General features: G+C 39.4%; 1 protein-coding gene across 8 annotated transcripts; it reads left to right on the plus strand.

Annotated features, from left to right (window-relative positions):
- The first annotated feature begins 22 nt into the window (after nt 1–22).
- On the plus strand, nt 23–17,046 carry Cenpn (centromere protein N). 8 transcript variants are annotated; one of them, XM_027933105.3, is made up of 12 exons: nt 143–306; nt 1,670–1,763; nt 3,216–3,396; nt 5,822–5,867; nt 8,702–8,761; nt 9,019–9,095; nt 10,704–10,877; nt 12,489–12,590; nt 13,916–13,979; nt 15,065–15,177; nt 15,979–16,105; nt 16,300–17,046. In XM_027933105.3, exons 2-12 carry the CDS (start codon nt 1,756–1,758, stop codon nt 16,380–16,382), a joined length of 1,035 nt encoding a protein of 344 aa, XP_027788906.1. In that variant the 5' UTR covers nt 143–306; nt 1,670–1,755; the 3' UTR covers nt 16,383–17,046. The 8 variants fall into 8 exon arrangements, with proteins under 8 accessions (XP_071461034.1, XP_027788906.1, XP_027788907.1 ...); XM_027933106.3 differs by lacking the exon at nt 143–306 and adding an exon at nt 344–448; XM_071604930.1 differs by lacking the exon at nt 143–306 and adding an exon at nt 579–601.
- Nucleotides 17,047–18,858: the final 1,812 nt, after the last annotated feature.

Here is an 18,858-nt window from a genome sequence, read left to right on the forward strand (position 1 = left end):
CCGCGACGCCAAGGGGGAAAGAGAGCGTGTCCACCAGCACTACAGCGCCCGTGCGGCCAACCAGTGAAGGAAGCGGGCTTCGTGGCCGAGCCCCCCGCATATCCACAACCTCCTCTCCCGAGGAAAGTGCCACGGGTTCACCCAGCCTCGCTCCCGTCGCGGCCCTCGCGGGCGTCCGTGCCCCGGGCGCAGGACAAAATGTGCGGTCCAGGGGCGGAGCCTGCAGGCGGCGGGAACTGCCATTGGTGGCTTTGAAGGCGCCTCGGCGGGCACCGCTGCTGAGCGGACTGCTGGCGATGTGGGTCGGTAAGACAGCCCTGGAGGCCTGAGATCGGGCCGGAGGGTGGTGAGAGCCTCGGATAAGCCAGACCCCAGACCTCCAGGGAGCCTTTTCTGCGACTGCCGCACGTCCGAAGGCCCTGGTTTGGCTCTGGGTCTTGGCCAGGAGGTGGGGCCTTTGGATTGGACTGAGGTAGAAGAGGGCGGGTGACCTCACTTCCGCCCGCCGCGGGGCGGGACCTTGCGTAAAGCGCAAATCTGCTTTCAATCCGCGCTGAGGTCACGTGGCGGAAGACGCTGCGTTCAGCTGTGGGTTTCTAAGGTGCCTGGAGTTGAGATTTTGTTTTGGTGTTTAGTTCCCCTTCGCTTCCGTCGTTTTTGTTCACGCAATCTCTCGTTTCACACGTATGCGCTCTGCTGCAGCAGTGCATGTGTACAGGAATGTTACTTAGGATCTTTTTCTGATCTATTTATTCAACAAATACACCTTAAGTACCTGCTCTATGTCGAACACTGTGCGAAAAGCACTAGGAAGTAGACAAATTTTAAAGGTCGTCACGGGGAAAGTGTGTTAAAGGATTTTCTAATTTTGCTGGTGAGATTGTGTGATCTTTTTACCAGAGTTCTTTAGAATGGCATTCTGCAAAATTGACCTAAGATTAAGAATCATCTGATGTGCTTCTTAAAAAATGTTAAATCTCCAACCTTACTTACATGTGCCCTCCCCCAATTCTATTTAGTGGACCCCAGGCATCTTCATTTTTAAGAACCCTCCCAAGTGTTCCTAATAGGGGAAGCTGGTTTGATATTTCACTAATTGTTGAACCCAAATCCTTCCCAGGTTGTATCTCAGGCATGTTGCTTAGGGATAGTGTCTAGTTATTTGTTCCACAGTATTTATCCGGTACATGTGAGAAGGTTCTTGGACTGACTTGAATGACTGAGTGGGCAGAAGCTGTTGTGCATTTTAATGTTATAGCTATGAATAAATAGGCATAGTGCCCTGGGGCATAATAAAATATCATAGGTACAATAAAACAATATAGTTAATTTCAGATAGTACTGTAAAGACAATAAGCAATGGAAATAGGGAAATAATTTTGATTGGGTCCTCAGAACAAGTCTGCGGATAAACCATCCAAGCTGAGACCTGATATTGTGATATGGATCGCAGATGTCCCCCAAAGGTCCACATGCTAAAGGCTTGGTTGCCAGCCTAAGGCACTGTTGGCAGGTGGTGAAATCTTCAGGAGCTGAGGCCTGGGGACTTCAAGGGAATTGGGCTGAGATAGAAAAGGGTGGGAACTCCTGAAAGCAAGTTAGGTCATTGGGGGTTGTCTTTACTGGGGGACGAGGATCCAGACACTCTCCCTCTCTATTTGCTTCCCAGCCTCCATGAGATGAAAAGATCTCTGCCAGACACTCCATGATGTCCTGTGCTATCCCAGGCCCAGAGCCACGTGCCAAGCCCATGGAATGAAACCGTGAGCCAAAATGAATCTTTGGTTTTTATAAGTTGTTTATTTCAGGTATTTGTTACAGCAGAAGGAAGCTAACATACCTGAATTACAACAGGAAATCCCATGAATATGAGTGAATACAAAAAGAATCTTCTGGGCAGGGATAATTGCAGGTACAATGGCACATAACCCGAGGGGTCATTCTGTCTTGTAAGAACTAAGAGGCCAGTGTAGCTGGAACTCAGAAGCTAAGAAAGCAAGGACCAGACAATACAGGACCTTAGAGATCATGGTGAACATTCTAGTCTTGACCTTAATGGAGGGTGGTCCTCTATCTAGGCAAGTCAACAAGTTAGACTCTTGTTTTCATGGTCCTAATTCTGTCCACACTGTTCCTTGAAGTCCATAGGCCTCAGGACTTTTGCATTTGTTCTTCTCTCATCCTAGAAGGTTCTTCCACTGCATGACTCACTCCCTGTCCTCCAAGGATTGCCTCAAATGTCATCACCTCTATATGGCCTAATTTTCTCTTTACTCACTCCTCACTATTCTGTTTTCTCCAGAGAATTTTCCTCTTTTAACATATTTTGTGATTTTCCTGTTGTCTCTGTGCTCAATAGAATGGATGTTCCATGGGTGTTTTTTTTCCTGGCTAAAAATATAACTATCCCAATACTGAGAAATTCCTACCATACAGTGCTCAGAAATGGGTTACATGAGTCAGTGAATGAAAGAATGATTTACATATCTTTTCTATCAAAAGATCAGAGTACTCTAGCCAAGAAAGGAGCAATAGTGCTTTCTTAGTCTCTTTTGAGTTGCCATAACAAAATATCTGAGACTGCCTACTTAATAAAACAGAGAGGTTTGTTTAGCTCACAGTTTAGAGATTGAAAGTCCACCATAGTGTGGCCTCTGGTGAGAGCTACTTGGCTGCATCACAGCATGGTGGAAAGCTTCATGGCAGCATGTATTAGAGGAAAGCAACACATACAGAAGAGAGATCAGATGGCTAGAGAAGCAGCAAGAGAGCAAGTGGGGAAAGCCAGACTCACTTTAGAACAACACACTCTTAAGGGAACTCATCCAGTCTGAGACCTGACCTGCTGCCATGAGAAGACATTAATCATTTCTGAAGATGTTGGCCCAGTGACCAATGTACCTTACATTAGGCCTCCACCTCTTGAAGATTCACCAACTCTCATTACTATTACATTGGGGATCAAAGTTGCAGGATATGAACCCGTGGGGAAGAAACCTATTTTTATAAAACTCTAAGGTATATTTAAATACCTTTTTAAAAAAATGTTAAATCCTTTGTTTGCAGAGTGGCTAAAAGGGGGAAAACATTTGGATATTTGAGCTCCAAAGCAAAATCCTAGCTAGAAATATGATACTGAAAAACTCACGGTTTAGTTAAACTTCAATATTTGATTGATACTTTGTTGTGCTCTTTTTGTTTCTGTTTTGTTGAAGTGCCAAAGAGATGGATGAGACTGTTGCTGAATTTATCAGGAGGACCATCTTGAAAATCCCCATGAATGAAATGATGACAATCTTAAAAGCCTGGGATTTTTTATCTGAAAACCAACTTCAGACCATAAACTTCCGGCAGAGAAAGGAATGTCTGGTTCAGGACTTGGTTGGGCTGTGTGAGGTAACAGTGTTTGAAAATCAGACTCAGGGCAGGGGCTGCAGCTTAACCATGTAGCACTTGGCTGACCTGCAGGAAAAAAGGCTCAGCTTGAACAGCAGCATGCTGCTCCTTTCTTTCTTCCTTCCCTTAGAGTTGAAGAAACTGATTTTAAAACTTAAAAAGAATATTTACAAGTCATTAAGAAAGATTTATTATTTTGAAGCATAACTCTCCAAGGCCAGAAATAAAGGGAGACCACAGGAGATAAGAGATGTCAACAAAATTTAGGATGCTGGAAAACAGAACAACAATATGAAAAATGAAAAGGTATTAGATCTAATGGATTCAGCAATATATAAAAATTAATCAGTATGTAAAAATTAATTGCCAAGAACTTTTAATTAAAGTATTATTGATCAGTTTAAAAAGAGTAATTCTGTGAAGAAGGGATAATCTTTTCAATAAATGGTGCTGCAGTAGTTGGATATTCATATATTTAAAAGAAAAAGGACTGAAGTTATACACACACACACACACACACACACACACTTCGAAATGGATCTAAGACCTGAACGTAATACCTAAAATCTTAAAACATGTAGTAGAAAACAGGAGAAAAATCTTTGTGTCATTAGACTAGTCAAAGATTTCTTAGGTACAATGCCAGAAACATAATTCAAAAAGAAAAAAAGTTGACAGACTACATGTTCCCATAATTAATGACTTTTTCTTTGAATAGTATTGTTAAAAGAACTAAAGACAAGTCCACAGACTGGTGGAAACTATTTTTCAAGTCATCTGATAAAAGTCTGTATCTATAGCATATAAAAAAATTCTAAAAACTCCAGCTGGGTGAGTAGCTCAGTGTAGAGTACTTCTCCTCGCATCCATGAGGCCCTAGGTTTAGTCCCCAGCACTGCAGGAATAAAAAATTTCTCAGGACTCCATAATAAGAAAATGACCCAATTTTTTAAATGGGCAAAAGATTTAATTCAACACATACTGTCCCATGAAGACTCATGGATGGCAAATGAGCAAAGAAAAGATGTGCAAAGTCATTAATCTTTAGAAAAATGAAATTTAAAACCCCCAAATATCCCAATATATTGGAATTGCTAGAGTTTAAGGTTGATCATACTTCTATTGGTAGCTGATATGTGGAGGAACTAGAACTGTCACACTCCTGGTGGGAATACAAATGGTACAGCCACCATGGAAATCAGTTTGGAAGTTTCTTTAAAAATTAAAGTGAATGCATACCATGGATTCAGCCATTCCACTCCTAGGCATTTATTTACTCAAGAGAAATGAAAACATGTTCACACAAATATATATACACTTATATAGCAGTGTTCATAATAGCCAAAATCTGGAAACAATTCAGATGTCCATCAGCATATAAATAGATGAACAAATGATGATCAGTCTATGCAGCAGAATACTAAGCAGTAAAAAAGAAATGAATCATTCATAGATGAACAAATATGGTTAGGTATCAAATCATTATGCTGAATAAAAGCAGCCAAAGCTGGGCACAGTGGCACACACCTATAATCCCAGCTAATCAGGAGGCTGGAGCAGGAGCATCACAAGTTTGAAACTAGCATGGGCAACGGCAACTTAGTGAGACAAAGAATAAACAGAGCTGGGCATGGAATCTAGTGGTGGAGCCACTGGACTTGATCCCCAGTAACACACAGACGAGTACAGACATGTTAGAAATGGAGTCCATATGGAACTCCAGAAAATGCATACAGATGTGTGGTGGCAAAGCAGATCAGTGGTAGTCTTAACCAGGGGTGGGAGTGAGAGGTGAGGACTGAGAAGGGTGAAAGGGGAGGATAAGAAAGACACCAAGAAAAAGGGCAAGGGGAGTAAAAAAGATATATATATATCAGGGATTGGTGGATGTGTTCTCTGTCTAAATTGTGATGACATTTTTATGGGTATATTCATAAGTCCAAATTTATAAATTTTAAGCTTAAATATGTGCAGCTTAGTGTTATGTTAATTATACCTTAATCAAGTTGATTTTTAAAAATCCATGACACCAAAAATAAACGAACAAAAAGTTAAAAGTGATAGGGAGAGGGTGGAGTTGTAGCTCAGTGATAGAGCGCTTGCCCAGCACGTGTGAGGCACTGGGTTCAATCCTCAGCACTATGTACAAATAGATAAAAATTAAAGGCATTGTGTCCATCTCCAACTGAAAATATGTATTTTTTTTTAAAGTGATAGAGGATAAATTCTGGGAGAATAGCTGTTAAGTGCCTGGACTACAACCAGAATCAGGTTTGTCTGTTGGTGAACAGGAGAAAGTGGATGAGAGACAGGTGGTCAGTGGAGTGCGGAGGGCATGCTAAGTCTGTTCTAACCTGTCCTAAAGTGTGCTTTAAGGGGGTAGCACCAAGCCTGTCTCATTTCCTAACTCTTTATCCTTTTCCAGGAGAAGAGTGCGAGTGTAAACGATGCAGCCCTTTTAGACATCATTTGTAAGTTTTGATGATTTGTATTTACTCAGCCAGTTTTATCAGAGGCAACTGTGTGCATATGGATGCAAATTCTAGAGTCAAGGGAACCTGGTGTCCAGTCCTAGCTCTGCCACTTACTTGTCTCGTACCCTTTTCCAAGTTGTCTCACTTCTCTAAACCTTGACTTCTAAGTAAATGGAGCTGAGCAGTACCTACTTCAAGGACTGTTGTGAGAAATCAGTGAGAATGTGTGGATTCCTGGCACAGAAACTGGCACATCATAAGCAAAAAATATTTGTTGGGCTTTATATTATTGTAGAATTTGAAAATACATTTTTGAGAATTTGTTATTACAATGTAGCTTCTCACCTTTCTGCCCTTCTATTTCTTGGATTTTGTTTTGAGAAATATGTTTTTGGTTTTGGTTTTGGCTTTTTATCAATGTGGGGCCAAGAACGTGGACCACAGGGCCATATTCCTTGGGTTGGTTTCATGGCTCCATCACTGCCTCTCTGTGAGCATGGGGTTGGGGGTGGGGGTGGGGGGAAGTGGCTAACATTCCTGTGTCTCAGTATTTCTACTTGACAAATCTGAATAGCAATGATAATATCACATAAGGTTGTAGTGAGGATTGCAAATAAGAGAGTGCACAACAAGTATTTAGAGCAGGCCCTGGTATTTACTGGTTAGTTCTATGACAGGGAAGTGTATCATATGTCATCTTTATTAACACTTTGCTCCAACTGTGACATAACTGAATCTACTTAGAGTACTTGCCTCTGATTTTATTTGTCTCATTTCCAACAGTTGGATTCTAAGCCACAAATGTGTATCCACATAGTTCCCTTTTCTCGTTCATTTATTTAAATATTAAGCACTTATTGTGTACCAAGAAGTATGCTAGGCAATGGTCAGCAGAAAGGGTGACACTTCCTTAGATGCCATAGTCAGTTGAAGAGAGAGGTTAAACAGTTCACCAAAATACATACTAGGTTTATGAGAGCACAGTGGGGCCCACTGTTCTGCAGGGGTTTAGGGAAACTTCCTGAGGTAACACTATTTAAGTTGTGATCCAAAGGATGAGTTAGCACTAACCAGGCAAAGGTGAGAAGGGAGGTTAAAGAGCAAGAGGGGAAAGGGTAGGAACAAGAGAGAGTATACCTAGGAGCAGAGAGAAGGTGGGTAGTAAAAGCTCAGTGCTTCAGGAGAAGGGTCCAACTGGGCTCAAGGGTTCAGGGAGGGGAGTCTGTTAATAAAAACTGAGAGGCCTTTGGAAAGATTTCAGTCTGTATCCTAAGAATAATGCAAAGTCTTTGAAGGATTATGAGCAGGAAAGAAGTAGTTACAGCACAGAGACCAGAGAGGATGTAGAGGGCCTGTGGGAGTCTTTTGGAGAGATACAAATGAGAGGATTGTGGCCTAGGTGAAGTGGTAGGGAGGCGACAGAGGGTTTGGTGGGGCAAGGAATACCAGGATTCAAACTGAAGGGGCTTTCAGGCAGCCTGAGGGGAGCGAGTGGAAGCACATATGTCTGCTCGTGAGACTAGAGGAGAAGCCTAGAAGTTTCACCCGCAGGTGGATAACATTTGTCACAGAAGCCAAGGACTAGTCTAGCCTGTGTTCTCTTTCAATAAGAAATATTTTCCTTTGTATTTAAGTCCTTGCCATTCGTTTCATGAACCTTTAGATACTGTTTAATGGCATTAACAAAGAATTTTTATGCCTATTGTTACACCCACCTTATTTAGAGACCAACTAGCAGACATCTCTATTGTGAACCACAGGACCAAGGAAGAGTGTACTAGAAGAAAAAAGACCTTAGGGTGCTATCTCTTGAGCAGGCACTACAGTGTGCCTGTTTACCCTTGCTTTAGACAAAAGCAGGTCATCAAGTGGGAATTGTTAGGCCCATTGCCATAATGGGAGGGGAAGGCGGGCAAGGGGATATCCAGGCACCAAAAGAGAATGGATGCTGAACCCAAGAAAAGGGGAGAAAAGCAAGTGCCAGAAGCAGTGTAAGGTGGGGCCCGGGAGTGCTGGTGCTCACACCCCTCTGTGTGGGATGGAGGAAGCCTGGTCTGGGTTGACACAGGGAGGTCAGTGCAGGGATGGTCTAGGTCTGAACATGCTAACTTTCTAGGTCATTTCCCAAGTTTGCACTCCTAAAGAATACCTTGGCACATTCATCCCTTCCTTCTCAGATGCACACGGAAGGCTTTATGCCCCAGTGCTTAGATCTAGGACCAGAGTTGAATGAGGCCCTCATTTCCATGAGAATCTAGCTGGGTAGACAGGTAGTATATAAATGAATGCCTGAATATGTAATATCAGGTAGTATGAGTGCCTTGGAAGGAAGAAGGCAGGGTGAGTCCGTTCCTCTGTCACACAGAGAAATTCTGTATTATGTGGAGTGGATTTGTGTGGGTATAATAAATGCTCTAAGAATAAGTGATGGAACTGAACTGTATTATCTAGGTTGGTTTGAATTGATAATTAGGATTTGTTTGTTTAAATTAAATTTAATTGGGCTGGGGATGTGGCTCAAGGGGTAATGCACTTGCCTGGCATGTGTGGGGCACTGGGTTCGATCCTCAGCACCACATAAAAATAAAATAAAGATATTGAGTCCACCGAAAACTGAAAAAAAAGTATTAAAAATTCTCTCTCTCTCTCTCTCTCTCTCTCTCTCTTAAAAAAATTAAATTTAATCCATATAAAGTTTATTTTGGATAAGAATCACTCAACTTGTGAATTACAATTTTTTTTCCTTCAGTTATATTATTGAAAATATGTATTTATAAGCACATTAGTTCAAAGTCCTAAGATACAATATAAATAAGCCCTTCTTTTCTCAGATACTCAAGTACATCGGCACCAAAAAGTTTGGGATGTTTTTCAGATGAGTAAAGAACCAGGTAATATTTTCTATTTTAAATTGAACATTTGGGTTTGATAGCTTGACAATTTTAGATGAACAGCAGTGTGACCTCTTAACTTTCTTTTGAAATGAGGAGACTGCTACATGGTGCCATGTCACGGATAGTGGAAGCCCCTGTGTGATCTGATCATTCTTGATCCAAGTCTGCACAAGATGCTTAGCTTTGGGGTCCTTTGCAAATATATTTTTTTTAATACATTGTAACTCCCTTAATTTTTCTTTTCACTTTGATAGATGAAGATGTTGACCTTTTTGACATGGAACAATTCAAACGTTCATTTAAGAAAATTCTTCAGAGAGCATTGAAAAATGTAAGCATAAAATTCAGTTTAATGACATTTCTGCTACTGTCTTGGGTTTTTTTTATTTGTAAGAAACTGAATTAGTCATGTTCCATAATGTTTTACTCTGTATCAAAGACAAACACTTTAGGTAGTTTTTAAATTCCCCTCATCTGTGCATTCGGGGCCTGATGCTTCTTTCTCTGGAGCAGTGCCATCCAAAAGAACTACAGTGATGAAATCTTCTCTGTCACCATTGTCCAGTATAGTAGCTAGTAGCTATACAGAGCTGCTAGGCACTCGAGATATGGCTACTATGGCTGAGCAACTGAACATTTCATCTTGTGAAACTTTAATGAATTTCCTTTAAATAATCCCACGTGGCTCTGATATGGTCAGCACAACTCTGGAGCACCCTTGATTTTACAAGCATTGTTGCTTTTGTAATGGGAAGCAAAGAAGCTCTCCAGAGTTAAGACCCCCTTCTATTCTAGCTGACAGAGGTCCACTGAGCTGCCAAGGGAGCCAACCAAGGTTTGCACCTCCACACCCCAGATGGTAGAACTCCTTGTCTCCTGCACCAAGGGGATTTGGGAAAGCAGCCAGATTCAAGGGGGCAGAGTTTGCTAGCACCAGCAGCCTCCATGTAACAACTTGTTTTTCCTGTAGTAAGATCTGCAAGAGAGGAACAGAGCAGGCAAGCCATGTGTACCTGTCTCGAGTTCCTCCTTTCCAGGCTCAGCCCAAGGGGAAGTTGACTGGGGCAAGCTGATGAACTGGGGGTGGGCTATTAAATTCCAGTCCAGCTAGTAATCTTATTTCCAAGTTTATTTATCTACACCTGAAAACCAAGTAGAACTTCCTATATTCTTGTCATTTAACATTCCTTAAGTACTTTTTAGCTTCTGAGCTAAATGTGTAAGAGCCATTACTACATAGAAATCTTACTACTCAGCTTTATAGTGTGCACTAGGTCTGTGCTATCTCATTTGTAAAATTGTCTTTATAAACCTTTATATGTGGAAGAACACTTTCGGGACAACTCCAAGAAATTATGGAAAAATTGCAATGTCAGGCTGGTATAAAGCTTAGTTGTAGAGCTTGCATGGTATGTATGAGTCCCTGGATTCTGTCCCCAGCACCACAAAACCAAGGGAAGGAAGAAGGGAAAAACTTAAAATGTCATATCCTTATTGTAGGATTTTAAGAAATATTTTCTTCCACAAGACTTTGCAAGATATAAATGTGTCTTACTAAAACAATAAAAATGTTTTCCCAAGGATTCCCAAAATACTTTCAAAAGTAGGAGAAAAATTACCAGGCCTCAAAAAAAAAAAAAAAAAAAAAAAAAATCCACCCCCCCCACAGGAATGGGGATCCCAAAGGCACTCTACCACTGACCTACATACCCATCCTCTTTTTCAGATTTTAAGGCAATCTCACCAAATGGCTGAGGCAGGCCTCTGATTTAATCCTCCTGCCTCAGCCTCCCAAATCACTGGGACTTCAGGCATGCACCATTGCACCTGGTATCAACCTGCATGCCAAATTAGTAATATTATTTGTTCCTAAAAAACATCTGTAGTTGGTGTCACATAAGATTTAACCAAGAAACTTAAGAAATCTTTTCTCAATAAGGTGACAATCAGCTTCAGAGATGCTGAGGAGAATGCAATCTGGATCCGAATTGCCTGGGGAACACAGTGTACAAAGCCGAACCAATACAAACCTACATATGTGGTGCATTACCCCCAGACTCCCTACGCCTTCACCTCCTCCAGACTGAAGAGCATTATGCCCCTTCTGGGTCAGGTATGGAACAAATTACTATTAGCTGTAACCTTCTATTATCCTCATCTCAAAGTCTGTATGGATTTAAACCACTCAATAAGCATTTGATATAGAATACTGCATTTAATTCCATTCTAAAATAAGGAGCAGGAAAGCATTTTTATCTACAAGTAGAAATGTGGCATCAGGTATTAGTTTGGAACTAAAGAAGTAAAAAACAAATACAATCAACACTAAAAAGTCTTTAAAACTTCAATACCCCCTTAATTCCCATTCATCCAAAATAACTTATTAGTTTTCTATTTCATTTCAAAAGATGTTTTATTACAAAAGCCAGGGTGGTACATGTGGTTCTGTAATTTGTGTTCTAACTTAACAGAACATTTCCATTGGTTACATACAGTGATTTTTTTTTTCTGACTTACAATGTGTCTACTAAGCACCATTATTGACATTCATAATCATTGTCCCCACATTTTGTGCATAAGAAGATTGCTGTGACCTAAGATGCAGCTTTTGTCTAGAGCATCCCACTTTTTGTGGTTCTGCATTGCATATTACGGACTTTTTCACGTCTTTCCCCAAAATGAGCCATCCCTAAATTGGCCTGGCAACTGCTACTGCCCCTTTTAGCATTCATAACAACCATAGCACCTCCCATTGTTCTAGAGCTCCCACTTCATCTGGTTGGAAGGCAGCAACTCCATCATCCTGGCTGCTTCATCTCCTTGTACACCTGTGTCTGGCAGAGCTGAGTGGAGTACTACCCACTAGACTGTCATGGAATACAAAAGCCGTAGGCAATACAGGGTGTATTGCCTGTCACTTAAGATCCTTGGTGGTTTATTGGACGGCAGATGGACTGCTGCTTGCTTTTATTCCCTCTAACACTTAATTCTACTTCTTTACATTTGGGATTTCTTCATTCAGGATACATAGTGGACAATCATCCACTTACAGCCAGGTGAGTGCACCCTGCTACAAGTAATTTAAATATCACTCCAAAGGATAATGTTCAGGGCTGGGGTTGTGGCTCAGTGGTAGAGCACTCGCCTTGCTCATGCGAGACTCTGGGTTCGATCCTCAGCACCATATAAAAATAAATAAAATAAAGGTATTGTGTCCAACTACAACTAAAAAATAAATATCTTAAAAAAAGGATAACGTTCATTTTTACTGTGTATCTTAAGACAAACTTATCTCTACCCTCTAGGCCAGGTAAATTACCTTATTCAAGTAATTCTGTTTCAGCCTTCTAACTTGTTTTCCAAGTGACAGGAAGCTCTTGTAAACTGCATTTAATACACAGCTTTTTCTTCAGTGGTTCTCCTAAAGTATATATATTTTTATTTTTGCATGAGAATCTCTTGTAGCATTGGATGACTAGTATTCTAAAACTTTTGAGTATTTTTCATTTTAAGTCTGAACAGGATAAATAGGATCACGTTTCTAAAACTGCCTGCCTGTATGAGAATCTTTAATGCCAATGACCACATTTTTGTTTAAACTGACCATTTCTTTTCACTTTTTAGTGGGAACTGTTCACTGATTGTAGCCTCTATATTTAACCTTGACAAATATTATAAGCAAGGCAACAGTAATCCTAATAGCATTGCTCATTTTCAATCCAAGGCACTGACAGTTGCTAGCAAACACCATCAGATTGTGAAAATGGATCTGAGAAGCCGACACCTGGACTCTCTCAAGGCTATTGTTTTTAAACAGTATGATCGGGTAAGCCAATCAGCAACTCCATTTTTAATGTTGAATCACATTAGAAACAGAATGAATGTGCAGGTGGGATTCCACCTGCAACAGATCACTTTATAAATTAATGAAATGGAGAACACTTTCAGTTAGTTAACGTGAACAAAAACAAAATAATTTCTCACTATCGTCTTTTTATTTATTGTATAAATAAATATCATCTTTTTATTTATTGTATAAATTTATTGTATCACGTTTTATGTCACTCATTTGTTATTGGAGTCTGTTAGATCCCAGTTTCCAAATCAGCCGTTCTGATTAGAATTTATTTTCTCCTTAGAGTAACTTGATGCTGTCTTTTGAAGCTAAATATATTACTCTTATGCAAAATCGAAACATAATTTTTGTTTCACCAGTTAAGCAGGTGACATGGGTTGAAATTAAAGGGAAAGCATGGATTTATCGAGTCCCACATTGATTTATTTGTTAAAATTATTTAAATATGTGGTTGTTCTTTAATGACAAAGATGGATCTGTCCTTACTCACAGGCTCTGGGATTTTCCTGTGTGTGTGGCAAATGTTTGCTGGTGTGTAGGGGGGTGGTCAATGCTCTATGTGTCTTTGAGTCCTTACAGATGTTATCTTTCTGTGTTCTCATCTGTTCTTGGTAGAAAGAAGTGATGGCTCTGCAAGTCTCTCTTTAAGGAAGAAAATCCAATGTGAAGAAGTGTAGAATTTTCTCTCCCAGCTGTCCCCCCTCCTCCCACCAAATTGATACCAATTGTTCTGTTATGACAGTTTGATTCCTAAGGAAATTCACATATTCAAATATTAATTATAAAAACAGTGGCTTCGGTAGGGAAAGATGGGAGAAGAGCTTCTAGAGATTCAGACTCACAGTAGGACAGTTATTTTCACAAATGGGATCTCGGTAAATTTGTTAGGCTTATGAAGATAGAGTTGGAAAGCTAAAACGTCAGTGTCTCTGATTCCTTAGCTTCTGCACTCCCACTGAAAATTGAGATTACAATGCAAATTTTAAACTGGGAAATACAAAACACAGAAAGATGGAAACAAGTCAGATCATACCTGTACTTCTTCCAAATTTACTTTTATGATCAAAAATTACAGAGTTCCTCAAACAAGACAGCCAGGCTGCAGGCCCCACCAGACAGTCTGCCAGCATCCTGTATTAGGGGCAGTGCTTAGCTCAGCCAGGAAGTAGCCTCAGATGTCCTTTTGTTGAAAAAAAATAAAGATTTAGCATACATTCACATATTAAATCCAATTAATATCTGTACTTTAAGGTTTAAAATTAGATAAATATTCTTTATTTCTCCCCCCTCTCTAGACCTTTGAAAATCACAACTCTACAACACCTCTACAGGAAAGATGCCTGGGACTAGATGTAAATAGTATGTATGTTTTCATATGAAACTGAAATTTGGAAGTGCATTATTCCCTTTTCAGATTTTTGTTACTCAGTAATGACACATGTACTCAGATTCTGATTCAAAACTATTTATTGCTTTCAGAAAAACTGAAAATTAAATATTTGTTGAAAGAAGAAAGGCAAGCTACCATATGTCTCCTTATGAATTTCCTAGAATGATATCTAATAACAAAAACAACAGCTAACTAATAGTTGTTGAGCTTTTCTTTTGTGTCCAGCACAATACCAAGATGTTTATCTGTATTATTTCCTCAGTCTTCACAGTAGTTCCATCAAGTGCTATTCATTGGGAAACTTGGGTTTCAGAACATCTTAGTAATTCCAGGCAAAGCACATAGGTAGGAAGTGGCAGAGCCAGACATAATCCCAGGCCTGAATGATTGTGAACCCACAATCCCAGGGTACTGGTTTGAGAACGTCAGAGTAGTGACTGTACTGATACTTTTAGATGGCCTGTGTCTCCCTAGAAAACCTGACAGAAAAGAATATGTAGCTAATAAGGTAGACCCCGAAGTTCACAAAAGTGCCTGGTGTAATATGAAGTTTTAAAAAGTGCTTACTTTACCATCTCCTACGCTATGGTGATTTAGTAATAAATAGAAACAATATAGCTGTTGCAAGCCAACATGTTTATAACTTTCCAGTGGCATAGGAAGTGCTGTTGATTTCATGTTAGCAAAAAAGCAGAATGCAAAACTGTATTTTATAATCCCGGCTTCAAAAAAATACACAGACACACACACACACAATCTTTTTATTCATTGTGAAAAGAGCTGGGCTAAAATATTAACGGTATTTATCTCTTGTTGGTAGAATTACTGGTATTTTAATTCTCTTTAATCAGCCTGTAATTGCCAAATGTCCTACATAATAATTTATTACAATCAAGAAAATGAACAGGCAACATTATTTTAAATTATATGAATAGCTTGAAAAGTTAGGAATATAAAGAGGATACTATAAGGAATATAAAGAGGATACTATACTATAATATACTATGAAGTATATTCCTAATGGCTGTTTTAATTTAAAATCCTGCACCTACAGTGGATTCAAGGATCATTCATGAAAATGAAGTAGAAAAAGAGAGAGTCCAAAGAATAACTCAAGAATCTTTTGGAGACTATCCTCAACCACAACTAGAATTTGCACAATATAAGGTAGTATGTTGCCATAAACATTACCTGCAACTTGTTGGCATTTTTTAAAGAGAAAAAAACCTTTTTAATGTGGAAAAAAACAAATTTAAATGTTTCATTTTCATCGATCACCTTAATTTTGTATAATAAATATAAGTTAAATAGATCTCTTTTATTATAAGTTTCTGTGTTCATAAAGGAAACCTTTTGAAATTCTGTATTTGCCTATTCTCTTACATATTAATTCGGGTATGTATAACTGGCTCTGATCTCTATTGGGGGGACGAGGTTACACCTTCTAGCCCATCCACACCTAGAATAGTACTTGGCACATTGGTGCTCATAAATACTTGTTAAAAAAAAAGAAAGTGAATAAACAACTCATTATATAGCCTTGCTGGCATTACATAGTGATACTGCAAATGTAGCTTATTCCAGAAGTGTGTTGCTACCTACCACAAGGGTTGGAGAGAGGATATAGGTGTTTAATGCAAGCCCATTGCCACCATTAGGAAAACTTAAAGGTTTCTATCATGATCACCCTATTCTGAGTCTATGTTCATATTCATATCACCTTCTATGCTCCAAAAAAATTCTATTTGGCATTCTTGCAGCTGCAAGACACACTACTGATTTTGCACATTAAAGCTGGATGTCCTTAATCCTGCTGAGTGCTCGCATTTTTTGCAGTTAGCAAAGTAAATGATCTCTCTCTCCATTAATTACTGTATTTCTTGATGACAATAATTAAATATATAATCTGATTTCATACTTTTACCATTCTAACTGATAATTGTCATGTATAAATATATTTATTGATAGCTTGAAACGAAGTTCAAAAGTGACTTAAATGGGGGCATCTTGGCTGAGAGGAAAGAACCCCTCCGGTGCCTAATAAAATTCTCTAGCCCACATCTTTTGGAAGCATTGAAATCCTTAGCACCAGCTGGTGAGTGATCGATTTATTTTTATTTTACAGATTAGACCAATTAACAACAGACCTGCCTTTGATTTTTCTCTTATTGAATAATATTAATGGGGGAGAAATCATAATCCACCTTATAATCTTGACCATTTTTAAAGTGACTTACATCTTTGCTCCTGTGATTATTATAACCTTTTTCTTTTTTATTTGTATTTCAGGTATTGCAGATGCACCACTTTCTCCACTGCTCACTTGCATACCAAACAAGGGGATGAATTATTTTAAAATCAGAGACAAATAAGCTGTATAAAGTTTTGTAAACCCAGGGGCTCCTTGGTGATGGTGTACAAGCATTCCAGTTAATGGCTAGATGGACAGCCTCTGGCAGTAATCTTTACTTTAGAAATTAATCCTTAGTATTGACAATGTAGAAGTGTTCCTATAATTTTGGGACTGATTCTTTCCTTCTTGTGCCTCCTCTCCCACTTTTCCTGCTAAATATAGCAGTTGTGGGCATTTGAGAGGTCACAGGATATGTATTGGGCTCTGGATTGACCTTAGTAGCACAGAATGCTCTGAAGCCAAGCATATGGCACTGTGGTTGATCCTGTTGGCCTCATATATAGTGCCCTTTTCCCCACTCCTGCCTCTATTCAATCCTAGGGAGGACTAGTTCCAATTGTTCCTTTCTAGGGATCTTCTGTTAAGCCTTGATCACTTAAAAGGAACTATACCCAACTCAGAACTTCTAGAAGAATCATAAAATTAGTCCATTCAGAGAATAGAATTGGGTCCACTAAGTTGTTACTGGAGGAAGTTACATATCCAATGACTCATTTTTATAAAATAATTGTTTCATTGTAAATATGATACTTTCCATAATGCATTTTATCATACATGTAACATCCAAACTGACCATTATAATACTTATTTGTAAATAAAGATACTGAAAAACTGGTATATCACTTTTGATGAAAATCCTTCATGACATCACTAAATAACATACTTTTTTTTTTTTTTTTTTTTTTTTTTGTAGTGCTGGGGATTGAACCTGGGGCCTTGTACATGTGAGGCAAGCACTGTACCAACTGAGCTATATCCCTAGCCCCAAATAACATGCTTCGGTAATAGCATTTTAAAATCTAAATCTATTCCCTATCTTGTTCCAGAGAAGATTAATGTTACACAAACATTCTACAATTATAAAATTAAAAGGTGAGGAAATCTGGGCAGATAAGCATACAAGAAAGGAGAACAAAATATGAGTAAGCTAAGACTACTTCATAAGAATGTATAAGTGACTCTCCAGTTGCAGGAAGGGTGAAAAGTTACCATGGAGTATGCCAGTAGCCAAAGGAGGAAAGAAAACACCAGTCTGTTAGTAAAGAGGCTTAAAAACTGAACCATCTGTTACTTTTGATAAAAGTAAAAAAAGGTTTAATATACAGAATATAAAAACAAAGTCAGAACTAAAGGAGATTAAATAATACTTTATAATGTCATTTTATTTAGGACATCTTAAATGGGAGAACGTAGCTTTTAGATGTAATTTAGAATTGTCAGATACTTCAGTCATCCCCAAGTGAGGCACCAAGTCTGTTGGGGCTTAATGATTCTAGTTTCCCTTTGGCCATAGTCATGGTTTAGGGCATCTTTCCCTGTATGTGCATGCTAAGTAGGTATTCTGCCCAGTGCTTGAATGCCTGTGTTAGATCAGCAGAAGCCTAGATTCCTGGGTGATTTTCCCATGGGCTCACAGCTCTCCCTGGTGCATGGTTGGAATATGTATCTACAGTCTGAACAAGAAAGACACTAGTCATATTATCTACGTACCGTGGAATCTCTTGAGACTGCTTCCTCTGACCTTCTCAGACAACCTCCTGCTTACGAAAGTGACAGTACTAAGGGCTTACCCAACTCATCAAGTTATGCACTTGATGGTCACCCTTCAAATGTTGCTTGGACATAGATGCAGCAGTAAGTGCAGGGTCAATGACCTCCACAGTCAATTGAAAGTTTTCCAAAAATGAATAAATAACTAATGCTCATTGAACACTTAGTAAGTATCAAGCACTGTGCTAAATGTCCCATTGACTTATTTTCATAATCTCATAAAGCAGACAGCATTACTAATTTTGTTTTACTGAAGCAAAAGCCAGCAGTCATAATCAGCCAGGATTCTAGACACTATGAGGCTAAATCATTTCCCCCCCCCTCAAAGCATCCACATCATAATCCCTGGAATCCACATGTTATCCTAGGAGCCAAAGGGACTTTGCAATTGGAAGATCACCTGGATGGGCCCAATGTGACCATAAGGGTCCCCAAGAGTAAGTAGAATGTAGTGCAGCAATAGCTGCTTGCCTAGCATGCACAAGACCCTAGGTTCAACACCCAGCACCACAAAAAATGTGGGAAGAAAAGGTGGAAAAAAGAATGAAAGTCACAAGAAGAAACAACTACTGAAGAAGTCAGTGGGATGTGATGGGACAGATTCAACTCACTGATTTTGGTGGGAGAGGAAAGGGCCATATGCCAAGGGATGCAGACTACCTCTAGAGGCTGGAAAAGGTAAGTAACCAGTCTCCCCCAGAGCCTCCAAAAGGAGCCAGCCCTGCTGACACCTTGCTCTTGGCCAATAACACCCATTTCAGACTTCTATAGAGCTGTAAGATGTTACATTTGTTAAGATACCAATTTTGTGGTCCTTTGTGATTAGCAGTAGAAAACTTACAGATGCTAATATCTAAAAATTGGAAGTTCTTTCACACATACAA

This window comes from Marmota flaviventris, chromosome 18 (assembly GCF_047511675.1).
Source record: "Marmota flaviventris isolate mMarFla1 chromosome 18, mMarFla1.hap1, whole genome shotgun sequence".
Lineage (NCBI taxonomy): Eukaryota > Metazoa > Chordata > Mammalia > Rodentia > Sciuridae > Marmota > Marmota flaviventris.

Bases quoted from the DNA above. Each gene is read 5' to 3' on its own strand.
- Cenpn (XM_071604929.1), top strand. From the start codon at position 1,863: ATGAATATGAGTGAATACAAAAAGAATCTTCTGGGCAGGGATAATTGC. The intron at 10,878-12,488 runs GTATGGAACAAA...TTTCAATCCAAG, and splicing joins TTATGCCCCTTCTGGGTCAG to GCACTGACAGTTGCTAGCAA. The intron at 15,178-15,978 runs GTAGTATGTTGC...ATTTATTGATAG, and splicing joins TAGAATTTGCACAATATAAG to CTTGAAACGAAGTTCAAAAG.